This window comes from Primulina tabacum, chromosome 7 (assembly GCF_025594145.1).
Source record: "Primulina tabacum isolate GXHZ01 chromosome 7, ASM2559414v2, whole genome shotgun sequence".
Classification (NCBI taxonomy): domain Eukaryota; kingdom Viridiplantae; phylum Streptophyta; class Magnoliopsida; order Lamiales; family Gesneriaceae; genus Primulina; species Primulina tabacum.
Genome location: NC_134556.1, coordinates 31,959,576 through 31,986,902, shown reverse-complemented (window position 1 = coordinate 31,986,902; position 27,327 = coordinate 31,959,576). Strand labels below are relative to the sequence as shown.

Genomic DNA, 27,327 nt, shown 5'->3' with positions numbered 1-27,327 from the left:
AACTTACTCAAAACATGATAAAATGGAAAAAATAATACGAGTAAACTTATAAGAACTGGATACACAAACAAAACCATTGCCACATATCAACAACGTAACAGATATGAATACACAAAAAAAAACCATGACTGCATGTCAAAATGAAGAGACGAGGTTAATACTTCTGCGTGAAGTGGAAATGCATATCAAATAGTTTTCATAGAACTCGCATTCCAAAGTTCTGCAAACCTCCGCAATGACAATCAAGGATGAATCTGTAATAAATGTACCACCAATATTCAGGTGTCGTGGTGAAGTAGCTCTCAAAATCTGGATAAAGAAGAAAATCCAATTCAGATGCTTTGCAAATGCTTAAGCTTTGGTTCAAAAATGAAGTATGATGATAAAAAATAGTGACTGAATTCATACAAGTTGAACAACTCTTTTGCGGACACTGAAACGTAAGATTCAAATATGTTTAGACAGAATACATTAAAAAAATAAACAAAAAAATCAAACCATGCAATTTTTACGTTGATCTACGAACAGAGACGAAAACAGAAAATCAAATTCTTTCCACATATACCTATAACTTGTATACATCAAAATCCACGAGTTTCGCTGGATTTGGAGTACAATTGAATTGGCTCGCAAGGACTCTCGCGCGTAGGGATGTAATCGAGCCGAGCCGAGCTGAACTCTTGAATGTTTGAGCTTGGTTCGTTTATAATCGAGCCGAGCTCGAGCTTTATTTAAAGAATATATGCATGGCTCACGAGCTTATTCAAGCCTTTATCGAACCTAAACAAGCTTAATAAACATGAATTATACATTTAAATTTTCATTAAATTAATTAAAAATTAAATTATATATTTAAAGAAAGATATATTATTCTTATTAAAATTTGTAAATTTATTATAATAAATAAATTTAATAGATTTTTCTATATATTTCATAAATAATATGCAAAATCAATAAATCAAATATCAAAACTATTATATTTTCATCTAAAAGATTACTAATGAACTTACCAACGAACATGTTCACGAGCTAACGAGCCGAATACTGTAAAGCTTGAGTTTGGTTTGTTTATCTTAACGAGCCTCATTAAACGAGCTCAAACGAGTTTTTATCGAATCGAGCTTCGAATAACTCACAAACGGTTTGGTTCGTTTACATCCCTACTCGCGCGTACTTTAACCGGCCAAAAGAGAGAGTCCCGTTTACCATATGATCCGAACTATGACCCAATTGACTCGAGTTTTTTCTCAAAAAACATCACAAAATACCTAATAATTATTCTTCAAAAACTATACTTTAATATGACTTTTTAAATAAAATGTAAAAAATATTTTATAAAAATCTTATCCAAACATGTTTTTTATAATTTTTTTAACTTGTAAAACACTAATTATTTTAAAAAGTTTTTGTCTAAACGGAGCCTAATTTATTTTTAAAATTTTGAATTATTTTAAATTTTTATAGAATTTTTAAAAGTCAAGTTTGAATATCACACGATTTTTTAAAATTTTACGTAAAATACCACTAAATGTTATAAAATATATAAAAATTTAAATCGAAAACCTCTAAACTTTTAAGCTCGCGAAAGAGATATATGTTGTGTAATGTGAATCATATACAATGACGTGCCTCGACAAGCTCAGTAATGTGCTAAATGACAACCAAACCGAGCTTGTAATAATCAGTTAACTCCTACTCTGTAGTAATTCGTTATTCAAAGAAGTCTATCGCACAGTTGTGCAAATTTCATTCGCGGACCCTCCACTTCCTGTCCGTTTCCCACTCTTTCGCTCTCTAGAATTTTCACCTCATTTGCGGGATACTTACGTGACTACAGGAGAAGATATCTGTGGTTGGGGATACTTTGACCGTGATATTTGTTGGGTTTTTTTAATAGGATTCTGTTTCTGCCTACAATCACTGTTGCGAGTTATGATACCTTGAGCAAAGTTGCCGATTCACTTGGATTCGTTAATTTAGGGAAAAAGAGCGCAGGGAAAAGCGATTCTTTTGTTTTTTCCTTCTTCTGGTAATTGAAGCTTGATTTTCTGATTTTGTGAAGCGAGATCTACTTGGGCTTTGTGGGTTCAATTTATTGTTAAGTTTGCTCAATTCTTTATGAAGCGTGATGCACTAGGTTATTTGTGTATTGTGGTGCTTGTGTATGCAGGCATGTAGTTTGCCGGATCTTTTGGTTCGTACATATGTTTTGGTTACTGATTGAGCTTTTTGTGGTGCATGGATAGATAGCTGTTCATATGAGTGTTAGCATGAACTTTCATCAACGAACCGATTTGCTGAATGCAAGTGATCATGTTTGTTGTGGTGCCCTTTGGCCATCTATTCAAGATATGCTAGTGCTTAGTGGATCTATCTGAGGAAAAAGAATTCATCTCTATCACTGTTTTGATCTCTCTAAGGCACATTATTTTATTTTATTTTTGATTATGTGTGTGCAAGCGGGGGTGTTTTGTGTGTGTCATTTTACTCGTACCTGATGTTTTGGTGAAATTGGAGTTTTTATTTTTCGACCTACAATTAGAATAATTACCTTTTGTTATGCAGGGACAGAGATAATTGTTGCTGGAGAACCGATTTGAGTTCAGTTCTTGTCAGCATAAGCTCAGAATCGACATATTTAACAAGTTTGGCTGAGATTTGCGCTGTACTCTGTTGAATTGGAATATCGGATGAAATGGGGTATGACTTTGGAATTATGCTGTCTACAGTGAATAATTTGTCAACCTCTGATCATGCTTCAGTGATCTCGATTACCTTTTTTGTGACACTCCTGTGTGGATGTATTGTGATCGGGCATTTATTGGAGGATAATCGTTGGATGAATGAATCTATCACTACTCTTGTAATTGTGAGTATATTTGTGTTTTTCTGGCGCACGTCAGTGATTTGGGTTGTGTTTATATTTGTGTGCTTTTTGTTTTTTCAAGTATCTGAGTTAATTTTATTTATAGGGTCTGTGCACTGGAGTTGTAATTCTACTCATAAGTGGAGGGACAAGCTCAAGGCTTTTGGTGTTCAGTGAGGATCTTTTCTTCATTTATCTGCTTCCGCCAATTATTTTTAATGCAGGGTAAGTCTTGTATTTGCAAAAGTATACACTTGTCGAAGCTTGATTTTATCTTTTGGGCTGGGCTTGGGAGGGTTGAAATGAGCTGGTCATGAAAGGATTCTGTTGAATGAGTTGAATTGGGTGGATAAGAAATTTGTCAGGTCAACCTGTTTGTGTTGCTCCGTTTAGTGTCTTACTTTTCCTTTCCCACCAACCACACCACACTATGTGGTGTGGTCTGTGAGTGACCTCGGGACGATGAGACGTCCGAGAGGTTGCGAGCTTAGCAAGTGACTGATTGTGTTTCTGTATGGACCCATGTTTGGGCAGTCCTGGCAGTTTCATGTGTTTTCGACCATTTTGTCGGTTCCACGTAGTTTTAGAAGAACACTATTGTCGTGGCTGACCTTGCGGCAATTTCAATCAGAAACTATGTATTTTCTCAAACATTGATGTCCTTTTCTAGTATATAACATTGCTAGCATAATGATGCATAAGATGTTAGGTTCTGTCAAAGCTGACCCAGGAACCGGGAGGGTGAAGCGGGGGTGGGAGTGGCGTTTTGATGTATTTTGAGGGGCAAGGTTTAAGTTTAAGAAAGTGTAAAATTTTTAAATTTTTTATCATGGCTAATTATGTTAGCAAGTTTACTTCTGATTTATTTCACTTATATGGGCATCCTGTTTACCTCTTTTCTGAATATTTTAGGTTAGTTTCCTCTTTTTTAAACCTTTTAGGTTCGTACTATAGAAACAGTTGCCATGACTGGGCATGTACTGCCAGTCCTCTGGTTGACATATCGGATGAACCAATTCTAATGTATATCTCTCCTTGAAGGCCTGCTTTTCAACTGTTGCACAAAAGGGTAGCACAGGTTCTGTAGCTTTCCAACTTTGTTCCTTTTACAAAGTTGGAGAAAATGCTAGGTCGTATTAAGATTATTTTTTTTTATTACAATCGTTGCTTGTATTTCACGCACACCTTGTTTGTGGTCAACTTCTTTTATATTTCTTTCATTGACTTGAGAGTCCTCGACTCAGTTTTCTTCAACCTTTTATTACATAACAATAATGCTAACTCACAAGTCTGTTTCTGATCAGGTTCCAGGTTAAAAAGAAACAATTCTTTCGCAATTTCATGACTATTATGATGTTTGGAGCACTTGGTACCTTGATCTCCTTCACCATCATATCTTTGGGTATGGCCTCCTACTTTTTTGTGCCATAGGGAGAACTATTCTTTTCCTCTCAGTTTTAATCGCCATAAGTTTTAAACCCATTTGAGCCATCTCATGCTTGCTCTTCCAACAAGACTAATCTTCTTGTTTGTTTCTTGTGAAGAATTTCATAGTACGGTAACTTACATCAGTTATATCTTGTGATAGGTGCTATTGCTATCTTCCAGAAAATGGATATTGGGCTGGGAATGGGAGATTATCTTGGTGCACTCTCACTCTATCTCTCTTTCTCTACCCTTCCACGTGTGTGCAGGTAGATGCAGCGTGATTTTATATATCTGTACTAATTGTTTTAGTTCTTTTCAGCAATTGGAGCGATATTTGCAGCCACAGATTCGGTTTGTACATTGCAGGTACATTTTGCGTCTTATTGCTATTGGAGTCTGCCTTGATAACATCCTCACATTGTGACACTTTATTCGACGCTGCAGGTGCTAAATCAGGACGAGACGCCATTGCTGTACAGTTTAGTATTTGGAGAAGGTGTTGTAAATGACGCAACTTCTGTGGTGCTTTTCAATGCAGTCCAGAACTTCGACCTATCTCATATCAGTGGTATTGAAGCTTTGAATCTGATTGGAAACTTTTTTTACTTGTTTATCACAAGCACTATATTGGGTGTTGCCGTGAGTCCTTCTTCTCTCTTGCTCTCTTTTTGTGGATGCTGGCCCGTTTAAATTTCTGATTAAGTTCATTTATATGGTTTTGACAATGATTTGGCTGCAGGTTGGACTGCTTAGCGCCTACGTCATAAAGAAGCTCTATTTTGGAAGGTTTGCCACGGTTTCCACGAATTTGATTTCTTGTACCAAAACTTTACTTGAATTTGAAATATCGTATTCTAAAAGTGTTTGAAGAATTTCTGGCCACAATTGTTTGGTTGGGCTCTAGAGTGAAAGTCAAGTCACAAGTGCCCAGTCATTGTTTGGACATAATGTTTCTCAAAAATTAGAATTCTGGTCACTTTTTGAAACTTTCTATCTTATATTATTTCACATTTTAGATTTAGATCACCTATTTCCAATCTGATAGTTATATAATTAATCTGTTTTCTACATTTTCTTGTCAATCTTACACTGTTCCTCTGTTTTTCACAAAGTTGTTGGATTCTATTTCTTTCTACATATGGCAGCAACGCTTAAAATTTATAGCCAAATGCTATCTCAATAGTATTTTCAAAGATACTACAAAGCTCTTCTCAGATTTTTAGAGTTGTATTATGAGATGAAGTCGAATGTGGTCTGTCAATCGTGTCACTGATTCTTTGATGAACTATAGGCATTCCACGGATCGTGAGGTTGCCGTAATGATGCTCATGGCCTACGTTTCATACATGCTGGCTGAGGTAAGTTTCTGGACAATTTGCGTAGCTTTCTGAAAGTTGAATTTTTTGTGATTCATCTCACGTATTAGACCCTTAAATTGTGAGGCAGAATTTCATTATAGTTCTGACCTGTCTTTTCAGTTATTCTATTTGAGCGGAATCCTCACCGTGTTCTTCTGTGGTATTGTGATGTCACATTACACCTGGCATAATGTCACAGAGAATTCAAGAGTAACCACCAAGTAAGATATTTGAGTATTGTTTACTATGCTATTCGACAAGTTGCGTTTGTTGCTCTCTCTTCCCTGGTTAATTCTTTACCAATTCTCATTAATTGATATACATCTGCAACTATAATATAGGCATACCTTTGCCACTTTGTCCTTCCTTGCTGAGGTATTCATATTTCTCTATGTTGGTATGGATGCCCTGGACATTGAGAAGTGGAACGCTGTATCTGACAGGTATGACGTTTGCTTATGTCAGTTGAGTGTAGACACATGCATACGTGGCGAAATATTAGTTGCCGTGGGATTTTCACGAGCCATGCTATTGAAATTTGAATACCATGTGCTATCCTCTTATTTTATTGCATTTTTTTCATTTCAGCCCCAAAACATCAGTTTCTGTCAGTGCAACTCTGCTGGGATTGACGCTGGTGGGAAGAGCGGCTTTTGTTTTCCCTCTGTCATTCCTGTCTAACTTGACCAAGAAGTCTCCATCTGAGAAAATCGGGTTTAAGCAGCAAGTATGAGCTCAAGAATTTTTGTTTCCAAGAATTTTTGTTTCAAGAGTACGTTACATTCATTTACTTTGCCTATTCAATCATTTTTCCAACTGTGAACTGTAGATTACGATCTGGTGGGCTGGTCTTATGCGCGGTGCTGTTTCAATGGCCCTTGCTTACAACCAGGTAAACTATCAGCTGTGTCTGCTGCAATGAAGATTCTTAGGCTGTTTCTGTTGCTCAACATTTCACAAAACTCGATATGCTTTGAAATATTAAGTATATATCAAGTGATTCACTGATATTCCAACACCACATTTCATAGTTATACACAGTTCGTCTGGGACAAACACTGCTTTTCTATTACACTTTTCCCTGAGTTGAAGAAAAGCTCAGGGGTTTTATAATGTCTGACTCGTTAGTTCCATTCATGCAGTTTACCAGGGACGGTCACACACAGGTACGTGGGAATGCGATCTTGATTACCAGTACCATTACGGTTGTGCTGTTCAGCACTGTGGTAAGACATCTTTTGCTTCTATGGACTAGCACATTAGAGTCTGTATCAATAATACCATTGATGATTTTGTCTATCCTGCAAATTCGTTTCACTTCATCTTGTCCGATATACCTTCCCCCACAGTTTCTTGTTGGAAAGATATTCACAAACTAGTGGCAGATTCCGCAAGAGGAAATAAGTGCAAGTGCACCGCACCCCCATCCACTCCCAAAATATTAAAATAAACTATTGTTGGGTCAAATTTTATGAGATTTAATTTTTGTAAAAAATGTTTCCTAACATTTATAAAAAAAAGTTGGGGTAAGTTCAAAATGCATAATTTGCAAAATCCTATTTATTTAATTAAATTGGTCTTAGATGCTACCTAATGTTCGACCAACCAGTGCATGTATATCTCGGTTATTTTCCCAAGTATATATTCCTCAGGTCTTTGGCTTACTCGCGTGGAATGGTGTTTAACCGTACAATTTTTGTTTCAACAGTCTTTCATGCTCGAGCTGTTGAAAAAGTGGTTTGTGACACCCATTAAATGAGACACTGTAGCCAAAATACTGCTAATCACCGCCCCTCGATATTTTGGATTTTCCGTTGCCTTAAAATATTATATTGATTTTTTATTTAGTTTTTGAATTCTGTTGTATCAAAATTGGATTCCGCTAACATATTCTCCATGTCTATTCCAGGTGTTTGGCTTGATGACGAAGCCTATGGTTAAATTCTTGATGCCCCCATCGAAACCAATAAGCAGAAGCATCTCATCTCAGCAATCCTTCACTCTACCGCTTCTCATCCAGGATTCTATAACCGACCTGTTTGTTGGAAATGGACAGACTTCAGAAGGTGGCCAGACTATAGCCCGCCCAAGTAGCTTACGGATGCTCTTAACAAGACCGACTCATACTGTCCACTATTATTGGAGAAAATTCGATGATGCTTTCATGCGTCCAGTTTTTGGTGGGCGTGGTTTTGTTCCTTTTGTTCCGGCCTCACCGATCGATCGAAGCATACATGATTTACATGAAGATAGCAACTACTAATGATACTCAAATAGTATGTGCGCCTCATAGTTTTGTATGGCATAGTATCAGGTTTGAGCTATTGTTTTCATCAACTTTTTCGGGCTTTTTTGATTATATGCGATGGTTGTGGTGTATAGATCCTGATTAATCTTTGTGGCTGCTGCCAAATAGATGTTGCGTGAAGCTTGTCTGCATGCTGTTCACTCCTTAAACGTGAGAAAAAAAATTTACAGTGTAGTCATAATGTAAATGTTTGTCTTTGGTTTGGGAGAGATCTGTTGTTCAGACAAATTTGCATTAAGGAAGTGAATTCAAGTTTTTTTTTTTGTTTTTTTATTTTTTTTATAAAGAATAAAATTGTTTCTAGAGAGTACATTTTGATAATATTCGACGCAATCAAATGAAATCCAAATGACAGAATTACCCGCCCTTCGTGCAGTAAATAGATATTTACAACATTGTGGTTTTTGATGGTTTTTTTTTTTTGTTTAAAAAGAGAATATTTATTATGAAAATTTATAAATTTAGTAATGTAAGTTGACTTGTTTTGAATTTTAGTTTTGTAAATTGTCAAAATTTTATTTTCATATAATAACTTAAATTGTGTTTTTGGTTTTGTTTTTGTTTTTTTACCCGAAACGATTAAATTAATCGAATATGATTTATTTGATACTGATTTTTTGTTCCGTTAACACATTTGACAAGAGTTTTCATCTTACTTCAATTAAAATTCATCCTATAAAAAAACAAAATAATCCCCAATTTTTAAAATTGAGAGGAAAAAATTTGTCGTTTTTTATTATTTTTTTTATGTATATTTAATATGTGATATAATCTTTGTTCTTGACACACGAGCCAAATAAGACAATATCAGTGTCGAATAAGCAATATAAGATGGAATTAGTAGTTTTGGGAAAAAAAGTTAAAACAAAAAAAATCCAAATTACTGAATGAAAATCAAATTTTAACAAGTTAAATGGTTTAAATTCAAAATAAGTCAACTTACATGAATAAAATTGAAATTTTCCCTTTACTGAAAAACTTAAGTTTTGTAACATAAACATGTTGGTCCTAGGTGCAACATTTTGAGATATAAATATGAAAATAAAAAATAAAATTGGACATCAAGATTTATACGAAATTGAATTAATTATGAAAATAAATCAACAATCCATAATAAATCAATATTTGAAACTTGATATTTTGAGAATCAAGAAAGAACATGAAAGAGGGTGAGAGGGGTACTTATAAGAAAATCAGAACAAAAAAAAAAAAAAAAAAACTCAGTGGTTGGCACGAAAGATCATTGTGGCTGTTGATCATCAAAGACCACAAAATGGTGACCGTTAATTTCAAAGTCAATAATAACAATAATAAAAAATTGTCAAATGGTCAACCCGTCACATCGGCAAACTGTCTTTAAATCATGACTATTGATCTCCAACCGTCACTTGATTAGTTGATCGTGGCCGATGATTTAAAATAAAATTAAATTAAATTAAAAATTACCGACCCTTCGGGTCGAACACGTCCAACCTAGTGAGTCGACGTGTTTTCTGCTCGTAAACCATAAACGGACTGCCTCAAGACTGTTCCGGGTCAAACCCGTTGACTTGGTTAACCGGCACGTTGACACTGGCCTTACAGTTCGGATCCGGGTTAGACTCAACCCTTGGCCAGGTCTTGTGACATATATTCTACATTAGAGCAAAATTATGTCAGCTTTGAGGGGTGTCCGAGTTAATGAAATAGGTGAACACTTCATGTGTTCGATTATCCTTTCAACATTTTCTCGGACGAGCTTGTAGCACATAGTTTGCCCTGAATAATGTGATTTACAGGCTATTACGTTAATCCAAATGTTTATCCAGTTTGCATCGAAAATAGAGGTCGCGAACTCCATCCATCATCATCATTAAACAAAAACAAAACAAACTTACGTCGTCGGAAATGCTTGGATCCAGAAGTACACCACAATGGCATCCTCAGGTTTCCACAAAGTGAAAATGTTGGTCAAAGGACCACATCTGTGTGTTTTTGTTTTTGGAATTAGCCATCCCCTATGTTTTCCCCCTAATTCTTTCGAAGGAAGGATATGACCTTGATGTTGATTGTGATCTTATTTAGAGAAATTTGAAGCGGCCAAACGATTCGAAAACACTATAGAGAGTATGCCAACAGTATTGCTATGCACAGTTTTTCAGCAACATAGTTTTCGTGTATAACTGTAGGACGTATCCCCATTGATCCGCGTCTAAATGTATGCACTTGGTAAAACCCGCATACTGGTGGTTTGGTGGGTGTATGACATATCTTTTAACTCTGCGTAAACTTGAGGAAAATTCAGAAGATGACAATGAAGATGTCAAAGTTGAGACTAGTGTTGAAAACACTATGTTCTTGAGAATATTTTGTTCCGCTCTCCGTGTTTTTGGAAAAAAAACAATATTTTCTCAAGATACGACTTCAACTTTGATAATGACATAAACAAGTTCAATAACCAGAGGAAAATGTTATAAACTCCATTGTTTTAGAAAAGAAGAAATGGTTCCATTATGATTCACACAATTTTGATTTCTTATTTTGAGAATCAAATCCAAACTGGGAACTATAGACTCTTGTTATGTTTTTTTAACCGAAAATGAATGCTCACGCAGTCACACGTTGTAAATAATATTTTTGGATGTGAAATACCAAAAACAACCCCACATAAATGAAAAAAAAACCATAAAAACAATGGGAACCATTTCTTATTTGGTAAATTTTGAATACTTGAAAAAATAACCTTCTAACCTCTATTCTAGCTCACAACTTCCTTCAATTGCTTGGCGGTTAAGGTTGATTTTTTTTTTTTAAAAAACTTTCCAAAAAAATATCAACATTTCATCTTGGAAGTGCTGTAACTCATAAACTCAAAGAAAATATTCAGGAATATATATATCAGAATTTGATGTTGTGCTAAGGTGTTGTCAACACCAGAACACAACACAGCAGCGGAAATTAATTGTTAATAAACAGGTATAATTGCAATAAATAATCAGAGACCAGAATTGAATCATGCACAAGTACGAATACTTGTGCGATACCTCATGGCAAAAAGAATTCATTAGAAAATGTGTAAATCGTTTACACCAAACAATGCTAGTGAAAAATATCAAAACTAAATTCCTCGACACACCAAGGAATTAAATAGCATCAAAAGAAATTACAACTTAACACCGAGATGCATAAACTCAAACATGCAATGCTCAAAATCAAACGAAACCACTCTTCGATCAACACTCTACGTCAGTGTTGTTCTTCGAGTGTTGGCAACATCAAAATCGCAACGATCATTTAAGCTCTTCACGCGGAACTCTTCAAGTCCGAAATTCAGCAGCAACCGCATCACTTTTCAATATTCGATCGTCATATATACATCACTCATTGACCTAGATCTTCATAGATACTCCTTACCTATAAACAAGGAAACAAGATTCAAGAGTTTGATTAGAATCAAACTCTACACAAGATTGACATAATATATCTTATGGATAATTTTCCAAATTATATTGAATAATTCCAAAGATACGATTAAGTATATCTAAGGAAACAAATCATTATTTTAGTCTAGAAATGCAAAATAAAATATTGAGTAATTTGGAATAGAAGATTCCTTTCAATCTCCCTATTTTTGCATTTCTAGAAAAAACTTCCAAACGTGATGATTGAGTAGTTCATAATTCAACTCCCCCTGAATTTTACATGTTAGATTAACAGTGTTGTAGACAGTGTTGGCAACACTGAATAACAATACCGGGCATTAGAGAATATAAAAATATGAAGAAAAAAAACGAAGGAAACTATGAAAGCAAAAACAATAAAAGTACGAGGAATGAAACGATAACATCAAACACGATAACATCATCATGATTATCATAACACCATCATTCTCCATCATCATTCTGCCTATGCGTTAGTATCAGCAGCTTCATCACTTTTGGGCTCATCTTCCCCTTTGTGGCCAGAATGCACACCAACTTCAAACAGCAGTCGATAGTCGACGATCTGATTTTCATGATAGGCAATGGTGGTCTTGGCCTGGGTAATCTGCTGAAGGGCAAAGGTAATAGTGTCCTGTGCCTGTTGAATTTGCTTGAGTCCAAACGCGATTTGTGCTTGGACCTCAGAAGTGGTCAACAGGATGAACCCTTCAGACGTGGATGAGGACGAGGGGGCGGTGTTGCCAACATCCCGGTCAACACCAGCAGTAGATGAGGGAATAGAGTTTCCAGCCTCCGGCGCATCACCTGTAGCAGACCATGGAAGATCCACTTTCCGATTTCCTTTGAAGAATGCAGGGGCAATCTTCAATGATTCCCCTAGTTTGATCAGTTGTTCATCTTTCTCCTTGGCAAAGCCTCGAGTCTCAAGAAGGTCACGAATAAGAGAAGGCAATGGGAGTCGGGTAGAATTGAGCCTTCCTTCAGCAAATCGAAGGACCGTATGAAACACCAGTTTCCCAAAATCAAAAGCCCGACCAGTACCAATATCAAACAAAACAAATGCATGCTGCCTGGTGACCACCGTGGTATTGGAGGAGGGGGTTTAATTGCGGATGGCCGTCTTGTGGAGAACCGAATAGAAAGATGTTAAACTTCCAGCTGCCAAGCGATGTGGGCGGACATGGTACTTTGTGATGACACCCCCAATCAGTACAGTAGTGAGTTCATCAATGTCAACATGGGGTCGTCCTTAGTGATGCTTGGAGTACCGTAGTTGTCATTTATAATAGCCGGAGAGAATTGGTAAATGGCATCCCGCAGAAATACTCGGCCAAAGCGCACTAAAGTGTAATTACCGACTCCATTAGTGAGATTGCAGTAGAACTCTCGCACTGGTCGTTTGGGATAAGGCAGAGCTGAGCTCACCATGGCGAGTAGTTGTCGTTTTTTGAGGAACGAGATTAAATTGTATCGTTCATATAACTCCGCATCCACGTTCCTTTCTTCCAAAAATTCTCATTGGCATACAGATGCCATTGGCTCACAGCAACCTCAGAGTAGAAGGCATGTGAGAAGGCAGAATCGAGATCATAGTCTTCATCAAGGGGGTTGTCGGAGGTGTTGGCAACACCGATGCCAACATCAGCTGTAACAAAATCTTCTTCAGACACAGTATCCCGACCAGAGCTATTATCGGTTCTTTCTGTTTCAGACCTGGACCCAGATTTCGATGGAATCTTTTCAGATGATTCCGATTGAGCTTCTCCCTCTTTAGGCACCGATTCCTGTGTATCTTTTGCTTCTCGTAGGCTGTTAAGAAAATCAGCTAAGGACTGTTCGTTCTCAGAGGAGAAGCATACCTCTTGAGAAAGTTATGATGATTCCTCCGGTGGAGCAGTAGAGGAGGTTGAAGGAGCCGAGGTCTTATTAGAGAGGGTTGGCCTCTTTCGAGCAACAAACTCATTGTTTTCATCATCAGAGTCGTCTCCCGATGAGAAATCTGGATCGAGTGTAAAGTATGTGGCCATCCGAGATTTCTTTGGTTCGGAAAAATCAGGGCTATACCCTGCTTGTCGTTTTGAGCATCATCACATAGGTTGAGGAGGGAATGCTCTCCGATATGCCTCGTAATCTGGTGGATTGTCGATATCGACTGGATTGCCTGGCTCACCGGGAGCAATTTCTTCCAGTGGAGTGGGGTTAGGATCAGCAACCACAATCTGTAGAGGATTATCAGTAGAAGGTGTTGTTGATGGTGTTGCTGGTGGTGTTGTTGCAGAGGGAGGAACACTACGACTTGCAGTCATTTTACTGTGGATATCCAGCGGATAAAATTGGTTTTCTGCCATTTTCACGAAGATGAGTGTTATAATATAGATCGAAAATAAACTTCACGGCGAAGGAGTTCAAGATCGACTTCGGAAAATCAGAGAGAAAAAATAAACGAAAGGTAATTATCATAAAATACATATGATTGAGTATAAAAACCCTTGCTGCAACGGTAAGATTTTTATTCCGGAAGCGTCGCACAGTAATGGTAAAAAATACCTAACAGTCTCCTCTAGGCCCAACAGTAACATTTCTGAATTTACCCAATTCCATGATTACTATTCTGCCCTTCTTTCATAAGGTAAGTAGATTGTATTCAGTGCTAAAACATTTCAGAAGGTTATCCCATGAAAACCCATGTCGATTATAAATCACTGGCACAAGAAGTCACATAAATTCAAAAAAAACTGGGTAATTAAGGTTTTCATCAACCATCATAGGTTAACACTGATATGTAACTGTACATGATGAATTCACGAAACAAAAATCAATATTCATGTCCTAAATGTGCCTCAAATATGATGAAATATTAAACTGTCAGGCAATTGTATAAATTGTGCAGTGTCTGAACTTGGTGTTGGCAACACCTCCTGGCAACACCACTGAGTTTTAGTCAAACTTCCATAAGATTTTTTTTTTGATTCAGAAATGGTAGCTCCCACACTAGAAGAATGGTCTTCAATGGACTCCCCTAGGTAGCTTTTTTCATTACTATTTTTACTTAGAAGTGGTTGCTCCCACACTAGACGAACGGTCTTCAATGGACTCCTCTAGGTAGCTTTTTCCATTTTCTTCTAAACAAATTTCATTTTTTTAATTATTGACCTCTTTTCTGTTTTTCTCCTTATGCTCGCATTTTCCAAGTCACTTTTTTACTTTAGACAAGATCACGATTTTCGTGAATATCCTCAACTACTCGATGCCTTGGATTGAGCATAATTTATTCCTCAACATTTGATTGGAAGCATGAACACTCAGAGAATACCTTTCAGAAATTGCCTTCACTGTTCAGACTTTACACAATTAAATAGGATGGTTATGATTATGTAGTATGCCTAGCATCCTAAAAATAGACATGCAAAATGGTGTTGTCACCGCTGTTGACAACACCAATGACAACATGAGTATGTGACCATTGTAAGCACATGCTGAGAGACTTTCGAAGATTTGAAAATCTCTCAAAGTCCAAAGGATTCGTGAAGGATCATTTGCTGAGCATCTTTCGGATGCTTCAAACAAAATATTCTCCAATGAGCTGCGATAGCGCGTGTTCTAAGAATATTAACACCGATGAATTAAATCGAGTTTGGTTAAAAACCAAGCGGAAGAAACTCGAAGTAATCCTTTGTGAAGAAAACTATTATATTAAAAAACGTTTTAACTTATGTAAACTGAATAACCGAAATAGGGTAGATTAGTTTTTGCATTAATCATTTCAGTTATGGTGACAACTGAACTGACGGATACTCTAACTGATCCAAACAGTTTGAAAATAATAGTTAATCAGTTAAATACACAAGATATGTTTATTGATGTTGGGAGACTTCAACTGCTCCTACGTCACCCCTTCTACTGTCTCGGGTAGGATCCACTAAAAAACTTTGATTTATACAACTTTTTGTACAAACCCACTCAGCTAGGACTTACACTACTGCCTAAACTGAACTCCTAGCTACGACTGAAGGCAGCACCTTCCAGCCAACACTTCTTTAACGTGTATGTGTCAAAGACTACATACACAAGTTTAACGACTTTGTGCAAGACTGTATTTGAGTGGTTGAGAGAATTTGTGTGTAAGAACTCAACAAGGATGTTTTCACATACTGAGGGAAAATGGCTTCTAAACTAAGCAGATAACACGTTAAAGTGTCCCTCTGGGCTGAATGCTTCTGAAAACAGATATGCAATATGCGTGTCCTTTCTTTTCTCTCTTGAAGAAGCTTTTTGTATTGAATCTCGTTCTTTTTCTTCAGCTTCTTCTTATGGTGTATATTTCTTATTATTTAAGTTTTCACTGATCTTCTCTTTATATAGGCGGGAAAACTGAACGTACAGTGAGACTCATTTATTGTATCCATTGCATCTTGAATTAGTTTCTTGGATTATATGTCTCCACTTTTCGACTGCCTTTCTGAAATGTTTTGTTTTTAATGCTCTGATGCAACATCCATTATTGTCCTTGGATTGGACAAAGGCTTTGTACCTTCACGTACAGCTGGACTCCACTGAAAGAGTTTGTCTTCATCTATAACTGAAAGATTTTGGCTGATGCTTCGAACTGGTTAGCTGAACTGATCTTCAGTTGGGCTGGTGAAATCAGTTGAACTGATTTCACTCTTGTTCAGTTGGACTGATCAGCTGGGTTTCTTCATCAGTTGAACACTCCTTCGGCTGGCTAGGCTTCTGAGGTTTTCCTGGTGAACCACCTATCAACTAGACAATCAGCTGGACTGCTCAATTGACGTAATAGTTAGACTGATTCAATTTATGCGATCAGTTGGGTCTTCAGTTTACGATGTAAACAGCTCGTGAGTGATCCTAGATGCTGCACACTAAGGTAGATTATTAGTAACATAATTAACAAGTTTTGTTATCATCAAAATCAAGATTGCGAACTTGAAAAGTTCCAACAATCTCCCCCTTTTTGATGATTACAAAGACTTGAGCAGTTAAGCGTAATATATTCAGTTCAAGGGTTATTATATTCAAAATCATTAAAAGCTCCCCCTTTATAACAGAATTTAAAGAAATTTTGGAAAACAAAAAATCTCCCTTCAAAACTGAATTGAAAAACTTTTTAAGAGAGATAACCAGAATTTGAGAAAATACTTTTCAGTTGATGAAAAGGAAAGAATTTTTCTCAACAACTGAATTTTAAAATTGATTGACAATAATTTCAGTTTGAGAGAAAAACAAAAAACTCCCCCTCAGAAACTGAATAAAAACCCGTATCTGAAAGATATTTATATAATCATTCATTCAGAGATTATAATCATTCAAGCAATATAGACAAGAGATTTGGAAATATCCATTCAGTCACAATGAAACACAGCTGAAAAAATATGATGTTTATTTAAATAAATTTCCTTGTATTTACATCTGAGTACATACATCAGTTGAACAAGAAAAATTACTACAACAGAGCATATATTAAACAACATCAGATATCAGTTGGTTTATGCGACAGAACTGGATATACCATCAACTGGTTACTTGACTGCTTGAAATGATGCATCGGTTGTGAGTTCAATTTGCTAGAGAAACGAGTTAAACTGCTTGAACTTGACTTCTTGGCAGATTAACTGGTCGAGCAGACTCTGACTAGGCTCAACTGGAATACAGCTGGTGATTTAATCAACCAACGTCCCAGCATGGATGAGTTTTGTCTGAAGAGCAGCTGACCTGGTAGGCTGCATCTTTGCAGATGATTCTCAGTCCCCTGCAGGCTGATTAAAACCCCTAAGCAAAGAGTCTAAAGAAGTGGCTATAATATTAGTTGCAGAGCCAATCCTCTCAACTCTTTACTAAAGAGCGACATATAAATATTTTCAAATAGTTTTGAAAATAGTATGAAATACTTTTAAATAGATTTTAACACTATTTTAAAGTAAAATTTTAAAACATAGTTTTCTTCAAATGTTTTTCTTAGAATAACCCGCTCTGATACCAATTGAAGGATCATTTACTGAGCATCTTTCGAATACTTCAAACAAAATATTCTCCAATGAGCTGCAATAGCTCATGTTCTAAGAATATTAATACCGATGAATTAAATCGAGTTTGGTTAAAAATCAAGCGGAAGAAACTCGAAGTAATCCTTCGTGAAGAAAACTGTTATATTAGAAAACGTTTTAACTTATGTAAACTGAATAACCGAAAAAGGGTAGATTAGATTTTGCATTCATCACTTCAGTTATGTTGACAACTGAACTGACGGATACTCTAACTGATCCAAACAGTTTGAAAACAATAGTTAATCAGTTAAATACACAAAATATGTTTATGGATGTTCGGAGACTTCAACTACTCCTACGTCACCCCTTCTACCGCCTCGGGTAGGATCCACTAGAAGACTTTGATTTATACAACTTTTTGTACAAACCCACTCATCTAGGACTTACACTACTGCCTAAACTGAACTCCTAGCTACGACTGAAGGCAGCACCTTCGAGCCAACACTTCTTTAACGTCTATGTGTCAAAAACTACATACACAAGGTTAACATCTTTGTGCAAGACTGTATTTGAGTGGTTGAGAGAATTTGTGTGTAAGAACTGAACAAGGATGTTCTCACACACTGAGGGAAAATGACTTCTAAACTAAGCAGATAACACGTTAAAGTGTCCCTCTGGGCTGAATGCTTCTGAAAGCAGATGTGCAATGTGCGTGCCCTTTCTTTTCTCTCTTGAAGAAGTTTTTTGTATTGAATCTCGTTTTTTTTTCTTCAGCTTCTTCTTATGGTGTATATTTCTTATTATTTGAGTCTTCACTGATCTTATCTTTATATAGGCGGGAAGACTGAACGTACAATGAGACTCATTTATTGTATCCGTTGGCTCTTGAATTCGTTTTTTGGACTATATGTCTCAACTTTTCGACTGCCCTTCTGAAACGTTTTGTCTTTAATGCTCTGATGCAACGTCCATTATTGTCCTTGGATTGGACAAAGGCTTTGTACCTTCACGTACAGCTGGACTCCACTGAAAGAGTTTGTCTTCATCTATAACTGAAAGATTCTGACTGATGCTTTGAACTAGTCAGCTGAACTGATATTCAATTGAGCTGGTGAAATCAGTTGACTCGTCAGTGGAACTGATTTCACTCTTGTTCAGTTGGACTGATCAGCTGGGTTTCTTCATCAATTAAACACTCCTTCTGCTGGCCAGGCTTCTGAGGTTCTCCTTCTGAACCACCTATCAACTGGACAATCAGCTGGACTGCTCAATTGACGTAACAGTTAGACTGATTCAGTTTGTGCGATCAGTTGGTTTTTCAGTTTGCGATGTAAACAGCTCGTAAGTGATCCTAGATGCTGCACACTAAGGTAGATTATTAGTAACATAATTAACAAGTTTTGTTATCATCAAAATCAAGATTGTGAACTTGAAAAGTTCCAACATTTCGTGAATATATCAGCTCGTTGATTCTCAGTCCTAACAAATTCCAGTTGAATTATGCCTTTTTCAACCAGATCTCTAATAAAGTGATGTATTATGTTTATGTGTTTTGTTCGAGAGTGTTGAACATGATTTTTGCAAATATCTATAACACTCGAATTCTCATAGTAAGCAGTCATTACGTCACTATGGAAACCATAATCCTCTATAATTTGATTCATCCACACAAGTTGTGAGCAGCAACTAGCTGCTGCTACATATTCAGATTCAGCAGTGGATAGAGATACACAATTTTGTTTCTTACTCGACCATGACACTAGGTTATTGCTTAGATAGAAACACCCACCCACTCGAAGTGCTCTTCCTATCATCTAGGTCTCCAGCCCAGTCAGCATCAGAAAAACCTACCAAATTCGTGTTTTTTTCTTGTGTATACCACAATCCTAATTCTAGTTTACCTGCAATGTATCTAAGTATACGTTTCACAGCTTTTAGGTGTGATATTTTTGGGTTTGCTTGGTACCTAGCGACAAACACACACTGAACATAATATCGGGGCGAGTCACAGTTAAGTACAACAGACTACCAATGATGCTGCGATACATGGTGTTGTCAACACCGTCGGCAACATCGTCTTTAGAAAGTTTTTCACTTGACCCAATGGGAGTTTTCATATGCTTAGTATTGTCATTTGAGAACTTTTTAATCAAATTCTTGGCATACTTGGATTGACACAGAAATATACCATCATGCAATTGTTTTACTTGTAATCCAAGAAAGAAGTTCAATTCACCTACCATGCTCATTTCGAATTGTGATGACATGCACTCAGCAAAGTCATTAACAAGTATTTGAGATGAAGCACCGAAAATAATGTCATCTACATACACTTGACATATCAAAATATCATGTTTCAGCTTTTGAATGAAAAGAGTTTTATCAACTTCACCTCGTTTGAAACCCAAGTTGATCAAGTAATCAGCCAACCTACCATACCATGCTCGTGGAGCCTGTTTCAGTCCATATAGAGCCTTCTTCAGCTTGTATACATGGTCCAAGAGGTGTGGGTCTTCAAATCCTTTTGGTTGACTCACATATGCTTCTTCTTTCAAAATTCCATTTAGAAAAGCACTTTTTACATCCATTTGATACAACTTGATGCGCATGTAGCATGCTATGGCAAGCAATAGTCGGACAGACTCAATTCGGGCTACACGAGCAAAGGTTTCATCAAAATCCACCCCCTCAACCTGCGTGTACCCTTGAGCTACTTTATTTCGAATAATGTTACCAAATTTGTCTGTTTTATTTTTGAAAATCCATTTTGTTCCAATAACATTGGTATTCGAAGGTCTATGAACTAAATCACATACATCATTGCGCACAAATTGTTTCAGTTCTTCATGCATTGCATTTACCCAAAATTCATCTTTTAGTGCATCATCAATATTTTTGGGTTCAATTAGAGACACAACGCATGGGTGACTCACCTGGGAAAATGTGGAGCTCATGCATTCTAATCCGATCTTCTTTCGGTAGTCAACCTTCTCATTTTTTCTTGTTTGCACATCTTCATGTATTTCACCAATAATTTGTGATGATGGATGATTCTTCTAAATTTTGCTGGAAATATCTCTCCCGCCGTTGATTATCACATAATCATCATCAAAATCTTCATTTTCCATGGCTTCTGTTCTGTTCAGAGGTGGTGTTGTGCCTGGTGTTACCTCACTGGACTCAACACTAGTCTCAACACTAGTACTGGTCAATGGCTCACTTGTATCCAGTAGTCCTTCAGGATCATCCTCTTTAGATTTTCTTGTCAGATCTGCAATCATCAAACAATACATTAATTGACTAAATAGTCGTTCTAGTTCTCAAATTAAAAACAGGGTAAGCCCTATTATTCATTGAATATCCGAGAAATAGACATTTATCACTTTTGGAATCAAAATTTGCAAGATGATCACGATCATTTAGGGCATAACAAACACAACCAAAGACATGAAAGTATTTAAGTTTTGGTTTTCTTCCCATCAAGATTTCATAGGATTTCATGGTAGATCCACTCCTTAAAAATATACGGTTGGAAATGTGACATGCATTATTCAAAGCTTCGGCCCAAAAACGTTTTGACACATTTTTAAAACTCAGCATGACCCGAGCCATTTCTTGAAGGGTTCGATTCTTCCTTTCCGCTATTCCATTTTGTTGAAGAGTTTTAGGGGCTGAAAATTCATGAGTGATTCCTTTCTTTTCACATAAGGAAGTGAAATATGAATTCTCAAACTCCTTACCATGACCAGTTCTTATTTTAATCACCATCATATCGTACAAATTAGTTATCCTGGCATGCAATTTTTTGAAGACATCAAAAGTATCAGATTTTTCTCTAAGGAAACTTACCCAAGTGAAACGCGAATTATTATCAACACAGACAAACGAGTATTTCTAACAACCAAACTCTCAACTTCCATTAGACCCATTAGATCCATGTGCAAGAGTTCAAGACATCGTGTTATCCCAAAGTGTTGCAACACCGAGTGCGCAACACGGGTTTGTTTTCCTTTCTGACACGGTCCACAGACATATGTATTATCTGAACACAAATTAGGTATACTTCGGCCCAAAAACGTTTTGACACATTTTTAAAACTCAGCATGACCCGAGCCATTTCTTGAAGGGTTCGATTCTTCCTTTCCGCTATTCCATTTTGTTGAAGAGTTTTAGGGGCTGAAAATTCATGAGTGATTTCTTTCTTTTCACATAAGGAAGTGAAATATGAATTCTAAAACTCCTTACCATGACCAGTTCTTATTTTAATCACCATCATATAATACAAATTAGTTATCCTGGCATGCAATTTTTTGAAGACATCAAAAGTATCAGATTTTTCTCTAAGGAAACTTACCCAAGTGAAACGCGAATTATTATCAACACAGACAAACGAGTATTTCTAACAACCAAACTCTCAACTTCCATTAGACCCATTAGATCCATGTGCAAGAGTTCAAGACATCGTGTTATCCCAAAGTGTTGCAACACCGGGTGCGCAACACGGGTTTGTTTTCCTTTCTGACACGGTCCACAGACATATGTATTATCTGAACACAAATTAGGTATACCTCTCACAGCTTCAAACTTACACAGATTCTTCAAGGTCTTGAAGTTCACATGACCCGGTTTTTGATGCCATAGGTCCAAATTGCTTACCTTGGCACTTCGGAAATCATCACCTTCTCCCACAAGATAGCAATTGTCAGTAGACCGAGTTCTTGACATAACACAAACATTTGCATCATTATAGACTTCAAAATTATTTTTGTTGAACCTAACATGTAAATCATCATCACAAAGTTGATTTATGCTTATTAAGTTCGAATAAGTCCTTCAACATGTAGGACATTGTGAAGTACGGGAAGCCCATAAACATTCAGGGTTCCCTTGCCTACAATTCTCCCTTTGGCACCACCTCCCTAGATTACACGTCCACTTTTTACTTCAAGATAATCAATGAGGTGTTCTTTAGACCCAGTCATGTGACGAGAACACCCACTGTCAAAGTACCATGCACCTGCAATGTTAGTTTTTAATGAGGTATAAATGACATTGCATCGTGTAACAGTTTTTGGTACCCAAATTTTCTTAGTGAAGGAACTTTTGACTGCGGTGTTGGACGTGGTGTTGGACAACACCTTATGCAACACCCGATTTGAATACCACCTGAGGCAGTCATTTCTGAGTTTATAGCAGAAGGGTTTGATGTGCCTAGGCTTATTGCAGTAGTGACACATGAAATGACGCTTTCTTGGCTTGGAGTTTGAGGTTGAAGCAAGTTTCTTGATTTGTGACACCTTTGCTGAAAAGTGAGCTTTTGAGGGTGATGAAGATGAACCGGATGTTTTCAACTTCTGTTTAGAGACCAGCCTTGAGCTTTGCATAGTCTTTATCGGTGGATTTTATGTTAAAGGTTCAGTACAATCTTCAACACCCTTCACAAATACTGTGGTCCTTGAACTGGAGTTAGATGACTCACCATGCTCATACATACTTTCAACATAACCAAGACCAGATCTGCTATCCTTTCCCATAGTCAGCATTGTGTCAAGTTTTGATGAGCTTGAGTTGAATTTGGCAAGTGTTTTTGATACTTCTTCAAGATCATCCTTGACCTTACATAGTTCAAGGTCCTTCCTACTCAGCAAGACTTCAAGATGGGACAAGTTGCTCTTCAAATTAGTGTTTTCTTTTGAAAGTATGGAGTTTGTCTTATTTCGTCTGAGCCAATCATTATAAAGTTCTTCGTACATCATCTGGATGGTTTCCACAGTAAGTTCTTCTTGGTTAGATCCCTAGATTTTATCAAGATCTGAGTTTTCCAGCGATTTAGCATTAAGACATCGTGATATTGACTTAGTGTTGCGGCCTGGTTTTGCAACACCAGTGGCAACACCAAAGGGATTGACCTGTAGTTTATTCATATCTATCTGGATGGAATTAAGGGAGGTACAATCGTCTGCTTCCTTAGAGTCACGGTCTTCATCATTGTCCTCGTCACTCAAGGTGACTGCCATGTTTTTATTTCTATGAAGTCGGTTGGCACATTCATTTGCATAATGACAAAATCCGGAGCATTCTCGACATTGGATTGAGTCAAGTTTCTTTACCTCTGGTCGACCCAAAGCTTCATTCCTTGATCTAAAATTCCCTTGAATATGTGCAGACATTTTATTCCGATCAAAAGGAACAAAAGAAGGTTTTGGTGTTGGCACAGTTTTCTTTTTGTCTCTCATTCGTTTCAAGTAGTCACCAAACTTCTTAGTAATCAAGGAGATTGACTTCTCACAAAGTTCAGTTTCATTTTCCTCTTAAATTAAACTGTTCATGGAGTCATCAGTGGTTTGTAAAGCAATGGCCTTCCCTTTATTTCTTTTCTGTAGGTCCAGATTCATTTCAAATGTTCGAAGTGAGCTGATCAAGTCTTCCAAGTTAAGTGTAGAAGTGTCCTTGGACTCGTCAATGGCACATATTTTGATATTGAAGCGTTCAGGGAGGGATCTCAGAACCTTGCTAACCAGCCTTTCGTTTGACATAGGATCATCGAGACTAAAAGCCTCATTTGCAATGTCACGTAATCTTCGATCATATTTTACAATAGTCTCATTTTCCTCCATTCTCAAGCTTTCAAATTTGGATGTTAACAACCTGAGTTTGGTTCTGCGAACACTTTCAGACCCTTCGCAGTGCTTTTGAAGAATATGCCATGCTTCTTTGGCAGAGATGCAGTTGGTGATGAGGCTGAACATGTTGACATCAACAGAAGTGAATATAGCATTGAGTGCCTCTGAGTTAAAGTTCGAGGTTTGGACTTCATCATTGGACCAAGAATTCTCTGGTTTACTTCTACTATCTCTATCATCATCAAGTATCCTAGGTGATGACCTAGGTGTTGACCAACCGTCTAAGACTCGTTGCCATGCCCTTTCTTCGATAGATTTGATGTACATCCCCATCTTGACTTTCCAGAGAGCATAGTTTGAACCATCCAAGACTGGTGGTCTAAAAGCAGTGCTCGACGCTAACGAATCCATCAAGCTATTAGTGTACTTCCTGTAAAGACAGCAGACGACCAGAATCAATCACTTAGTGTATCAAGCGATGACTTTGATACCACTTGGAAGTGCTGTAAATCATAAACTCACAAAAAATATTCAGGAATATATATATCAGAATTTGGTGTTGTAACACCAGAACATAACACAGCAGCATAAATTAATTATTAATAAACATGTATAATTGCAATAAATAATCAGAAACCAGAATTGAATCATGCACAAGTACGAATACTTGTGTTATGCCTCATGGCAAAAAGAATTCACTAGAAAATGTGTAAATCGTTTACACCAAACAATGCTAGCGAAAAATATCAAAACTAAATTTCTTGACATACCAAGAATTAAATAGCATCAAAAGAAATTACAACTTAACACCGAGATGCATAAACTCAAACACGCAATGCTCAAAATCAAACGAAACCACTCTTCGATCAACACTCTGCGTCAGTGTTGTTCTTCGAGTGTTGGCAACACCAAAATCGCAACGATCACTTAAACTCTTCACGCGGAACTCTTCAAGTCCAAAATTCAGCAGCAACCGCATCACTTTTCAATATTCGATCGTCATATATTGATAGGCTCATAATAATTTTCATTTTTTGTTGTCATATCTCTCATTGTTACCATTTTCAACATGCTTAATTGACACATTTTTTTGTGATTTTATTGTAGGATGAAGTTTTCTGTTCATGCGATAAATCTGAGCTAAAAAGGGTGATTTTATATCACAATTAAAGTTGTCGATATGATCTTAGTGGAAGACTTGAACAGAAAAATTCAGAAGTGGTTTTTGGATAAGGCGTGATCACGCCTTGTGACTGCTCCTCTGCTGCTTAGTGAGAATTGAGGAATTTTCTTATCAATGAATAAATATAAGATAGAGTTTTTTATGGAAAAAACTCTATATTCTTGGAGGATATTTTTTAAGTATCTTTTAATTTTAATGATTAGGTCATTTTTTAGATTATTGGGCTATTAAACTTGTTGGACCCAATTTTCCTTGTAGCCAACCTACCTCACGTACAAGACATTGTTTTGTTCTTTTGGTTGCTTTGCCCACTATTCACGTACAGTACAAGGGAGACGTCAAGATAAGATTCACAAGAAAAATTCTCCCAACCTTCTCCAAAGAAAACTCACGTGAAGAGCAGAAAAGAAAGGCGCAAGTATTTTCTCTACAACTCTAGGCTAAGTTTTATTTCTGATTTAAGGGTTGTTTTTACTGTTTAATTTATCATTGTGAGGTATTCGTTCTTAGATTTAATATTCTTGTTCGTCCAAGTATTTGTCGATTTATGATTTAATTATATGAATATTGTATATCGATTAATCTGACAATTTAATTCGATATATGATTTTCTACTGCTAACCATGACTTCAGTGATCCGTATTTGTCACGAACAATTGATACATGAGTAGCATATATTAGATGTGTTGTGTTATCATAATATATTTAATCTAAATAAATCAACAAAACTCGATCTATCAATTGCAGCTATCTCGGTTGTTAGATTTTATGATTAACTGTTTTCACAAAACGAAAATGCTATTTTTAATTAATATGGAACGCTATCGTGCCCAATTAATTATTGGTAAGTTTTGACTGGATGCTGGGTTTGGTCAATTAAATTAGGAAAACACAAGGATTTTAGCGGCTATCCCTGTAATTCTAAGGTTAATTGCTTGGAACAACTTGAATAAAGTATTTGTTTGCCGATGAACAATGATATAATTAAATAGTAGAACTCCATTGAATCAGATCTTTCTCATATTAAATTCTTCATTTTATTTTAGTTGATTAATTATCATTTTAATTTATTATTTTCCTTTCTTAGATAAATTTAGTTTATTATTTTATTTAATTCATATACAAAAATCCCCCTTTATTTACATTTTGCTCGAAAGAAATAAATCTCCCGTTCCATGTGGATTCGACCATGCTCATCATTACACTAATTTTATTCAGAGAGTAGAAATTTAATTTTGGTGGGTCAACGACATCACACCATATATATATCACTCCTTGACCTAGATCTTCATAGATACTCCTTACCTATAAACAAAGAAACAAGAGTTTGATTAGAATCAAACTCTACACAAGATTGACATAGTATATCTTATGGATAATTTCCCAAATTATATTGAATAATTCCAAAGATACGATTAAGTATATCTAAGGAAACAAATTATTATTTTAGTCTAGAAATACAAAATAAAATATTGAGTAATTTGGAATCGAAGATTCCTTTCACATCTATCTATTCAACAAAATGAGACAAATGTTTTGTGGCATATCCTAATTAGTGAAATAATTAAACATTTGATTAATGATTATGATACTTACTAGAAATACATGGTTCGATTTCAGTAAGTGAGACTATTCCGAATTCAGATTTCGGACCTACTTTAGACCTGAAATCATGAAGGAGACCATTAGAAGGGGGCTATGGGGTGTCCCGGCGTAGTCCCTCCTACGCTCAAATCTGGTGTTTATAGGAGAGTACCTGAGATCCATCACAGGCCACCTACCTTGGTTAGAAATGCGTCGGGGGTCCAAAGTCCGGTTTGAGCCTAATCTTGATGGATCCATTCATGAGGTATCAGATCAGAAATTCATTTCTACATATCAATACTTTCTCGGACGAATCTATCACATAGAATGTTCCTATGCAATTCATCTGACTAATATGATTTACCAGTGATAGTCCGATATTTTAGTCAATGTTGGGTTTATCTTGAAATGTAGGTGTTCATGTAAAATCAATAATAAACTATTTTTATCTAAAAAAATAAAATATTTTGATAATGAGTAGGTCTTTTGTGATACGGTCTCACGAATCTTTATCTGTGAGACGGGTCAACCCTACCGATATTCACAATAAAAA

At 36.5% G+C, this 27,327-nt stretch overlaps 2 protein-coding genes across 3 annotated transcripts; one reads left to right on the top strand and one right to left on the bottom strand.

Moving 5' to 3' along the window:
• The first annotated feature begins 1,726 nt into the window (after positions 1–1,726).
• Positions 1,727–8,169, top strand: LOC142551277 (sodium/hydrogen exchanger 1-like). 2 transcript variants are annotated; one of them, XM_075660423.1, is made up of 15 exons: positions 1,727–2,029; positions 2,566–2,869; positions 2,973–3,091; positions 4,171–4,268; positions 4,455–4,511; positions 4,614–4,660; positions 4,739–4,933; positions 5,034–5,080; positions 5,586–5,652; positions 5,773–5,873; positions 5,994–6,095; positions 6,241–6,379; positions 6,482–6,544; positions 6,795–6,878; positions 7,562–8,169. In XM_075660423.1, exons 2-15 carry the CDS (start codon positions 2,696–2,698, stop codon positions 7,913–7,915), a joined length of 1,647 nt encoding a protein of 548 aa, XP_075516538.1. In that variant the 5' UTR covers positions 1,727–2,029; positions 2,566–2,695; the 3' UTR covers positions 7,916–8,169. The 2 variants fall into 2 exon arrangements, with proteins under 2 accessions (XP_075516538.1, XP_075516539.1); XM_075660424.1 differs by having other exon boundaries at positions 1,727–2,097.
• A 15,526-nt stretch (positions 8,170–23,695) lies between these two features.
• LOC142550682 (uncharacterized) lies at positions 23,696–27,032 on the bottom strand. The gene is made up of 2 exons (XM_075659756.1): positions 26,947–27,032; positions 23,696–24,437 (listed from the first exon to the last, which is right to left on the bottom strand). The coding sequence occupies exons 1-2, from the start codon at positions 27,030–27,032 to the stop codon at positions 23,696–23,698; spliced, it is 828 nt and encodes a 275-aa protein (XP_075515871.1).
• Positions 27,033–27,327: the final 295 nt, after the last annotated feature.

Coding starts and splice junctions, on each gene's coding strand:
- LOC142551277 (XM_075660423.1), top strand. CDS start 2,696: ATGGGGTATGACTTTGGAATTATGCTGTCTACAGTGAATAATTTGTCA. Junction 2,870..2,972: donor CTATCACTACTCTTGTAATT/GTGAGTATATTT, acceptor TTTTATTTATAG/GGTCTGTGCACTGGAGTTGT. Junction 6,380..6,481: donor AAATCGGGTTTAAGCAGCAA/GTATGAGCTCAA, acceptor TGTGAACTGTAG/ATTACGATCTGGTGGGCTGG.
- LOC142550682 (XM_075659756.1), bottom strand. CDS start 27,032: ATGGATCCATCAAGATTAGGCTCAAACCGGACTTTGGACCCCCGACGC. Junction 24,438..26,946: donor TGGCCTGTGATGGATCTCAG/GTACTCTCCTAT, acceptor CTGTCTTTACAG/GAAGTACACTAATAGCTTGA.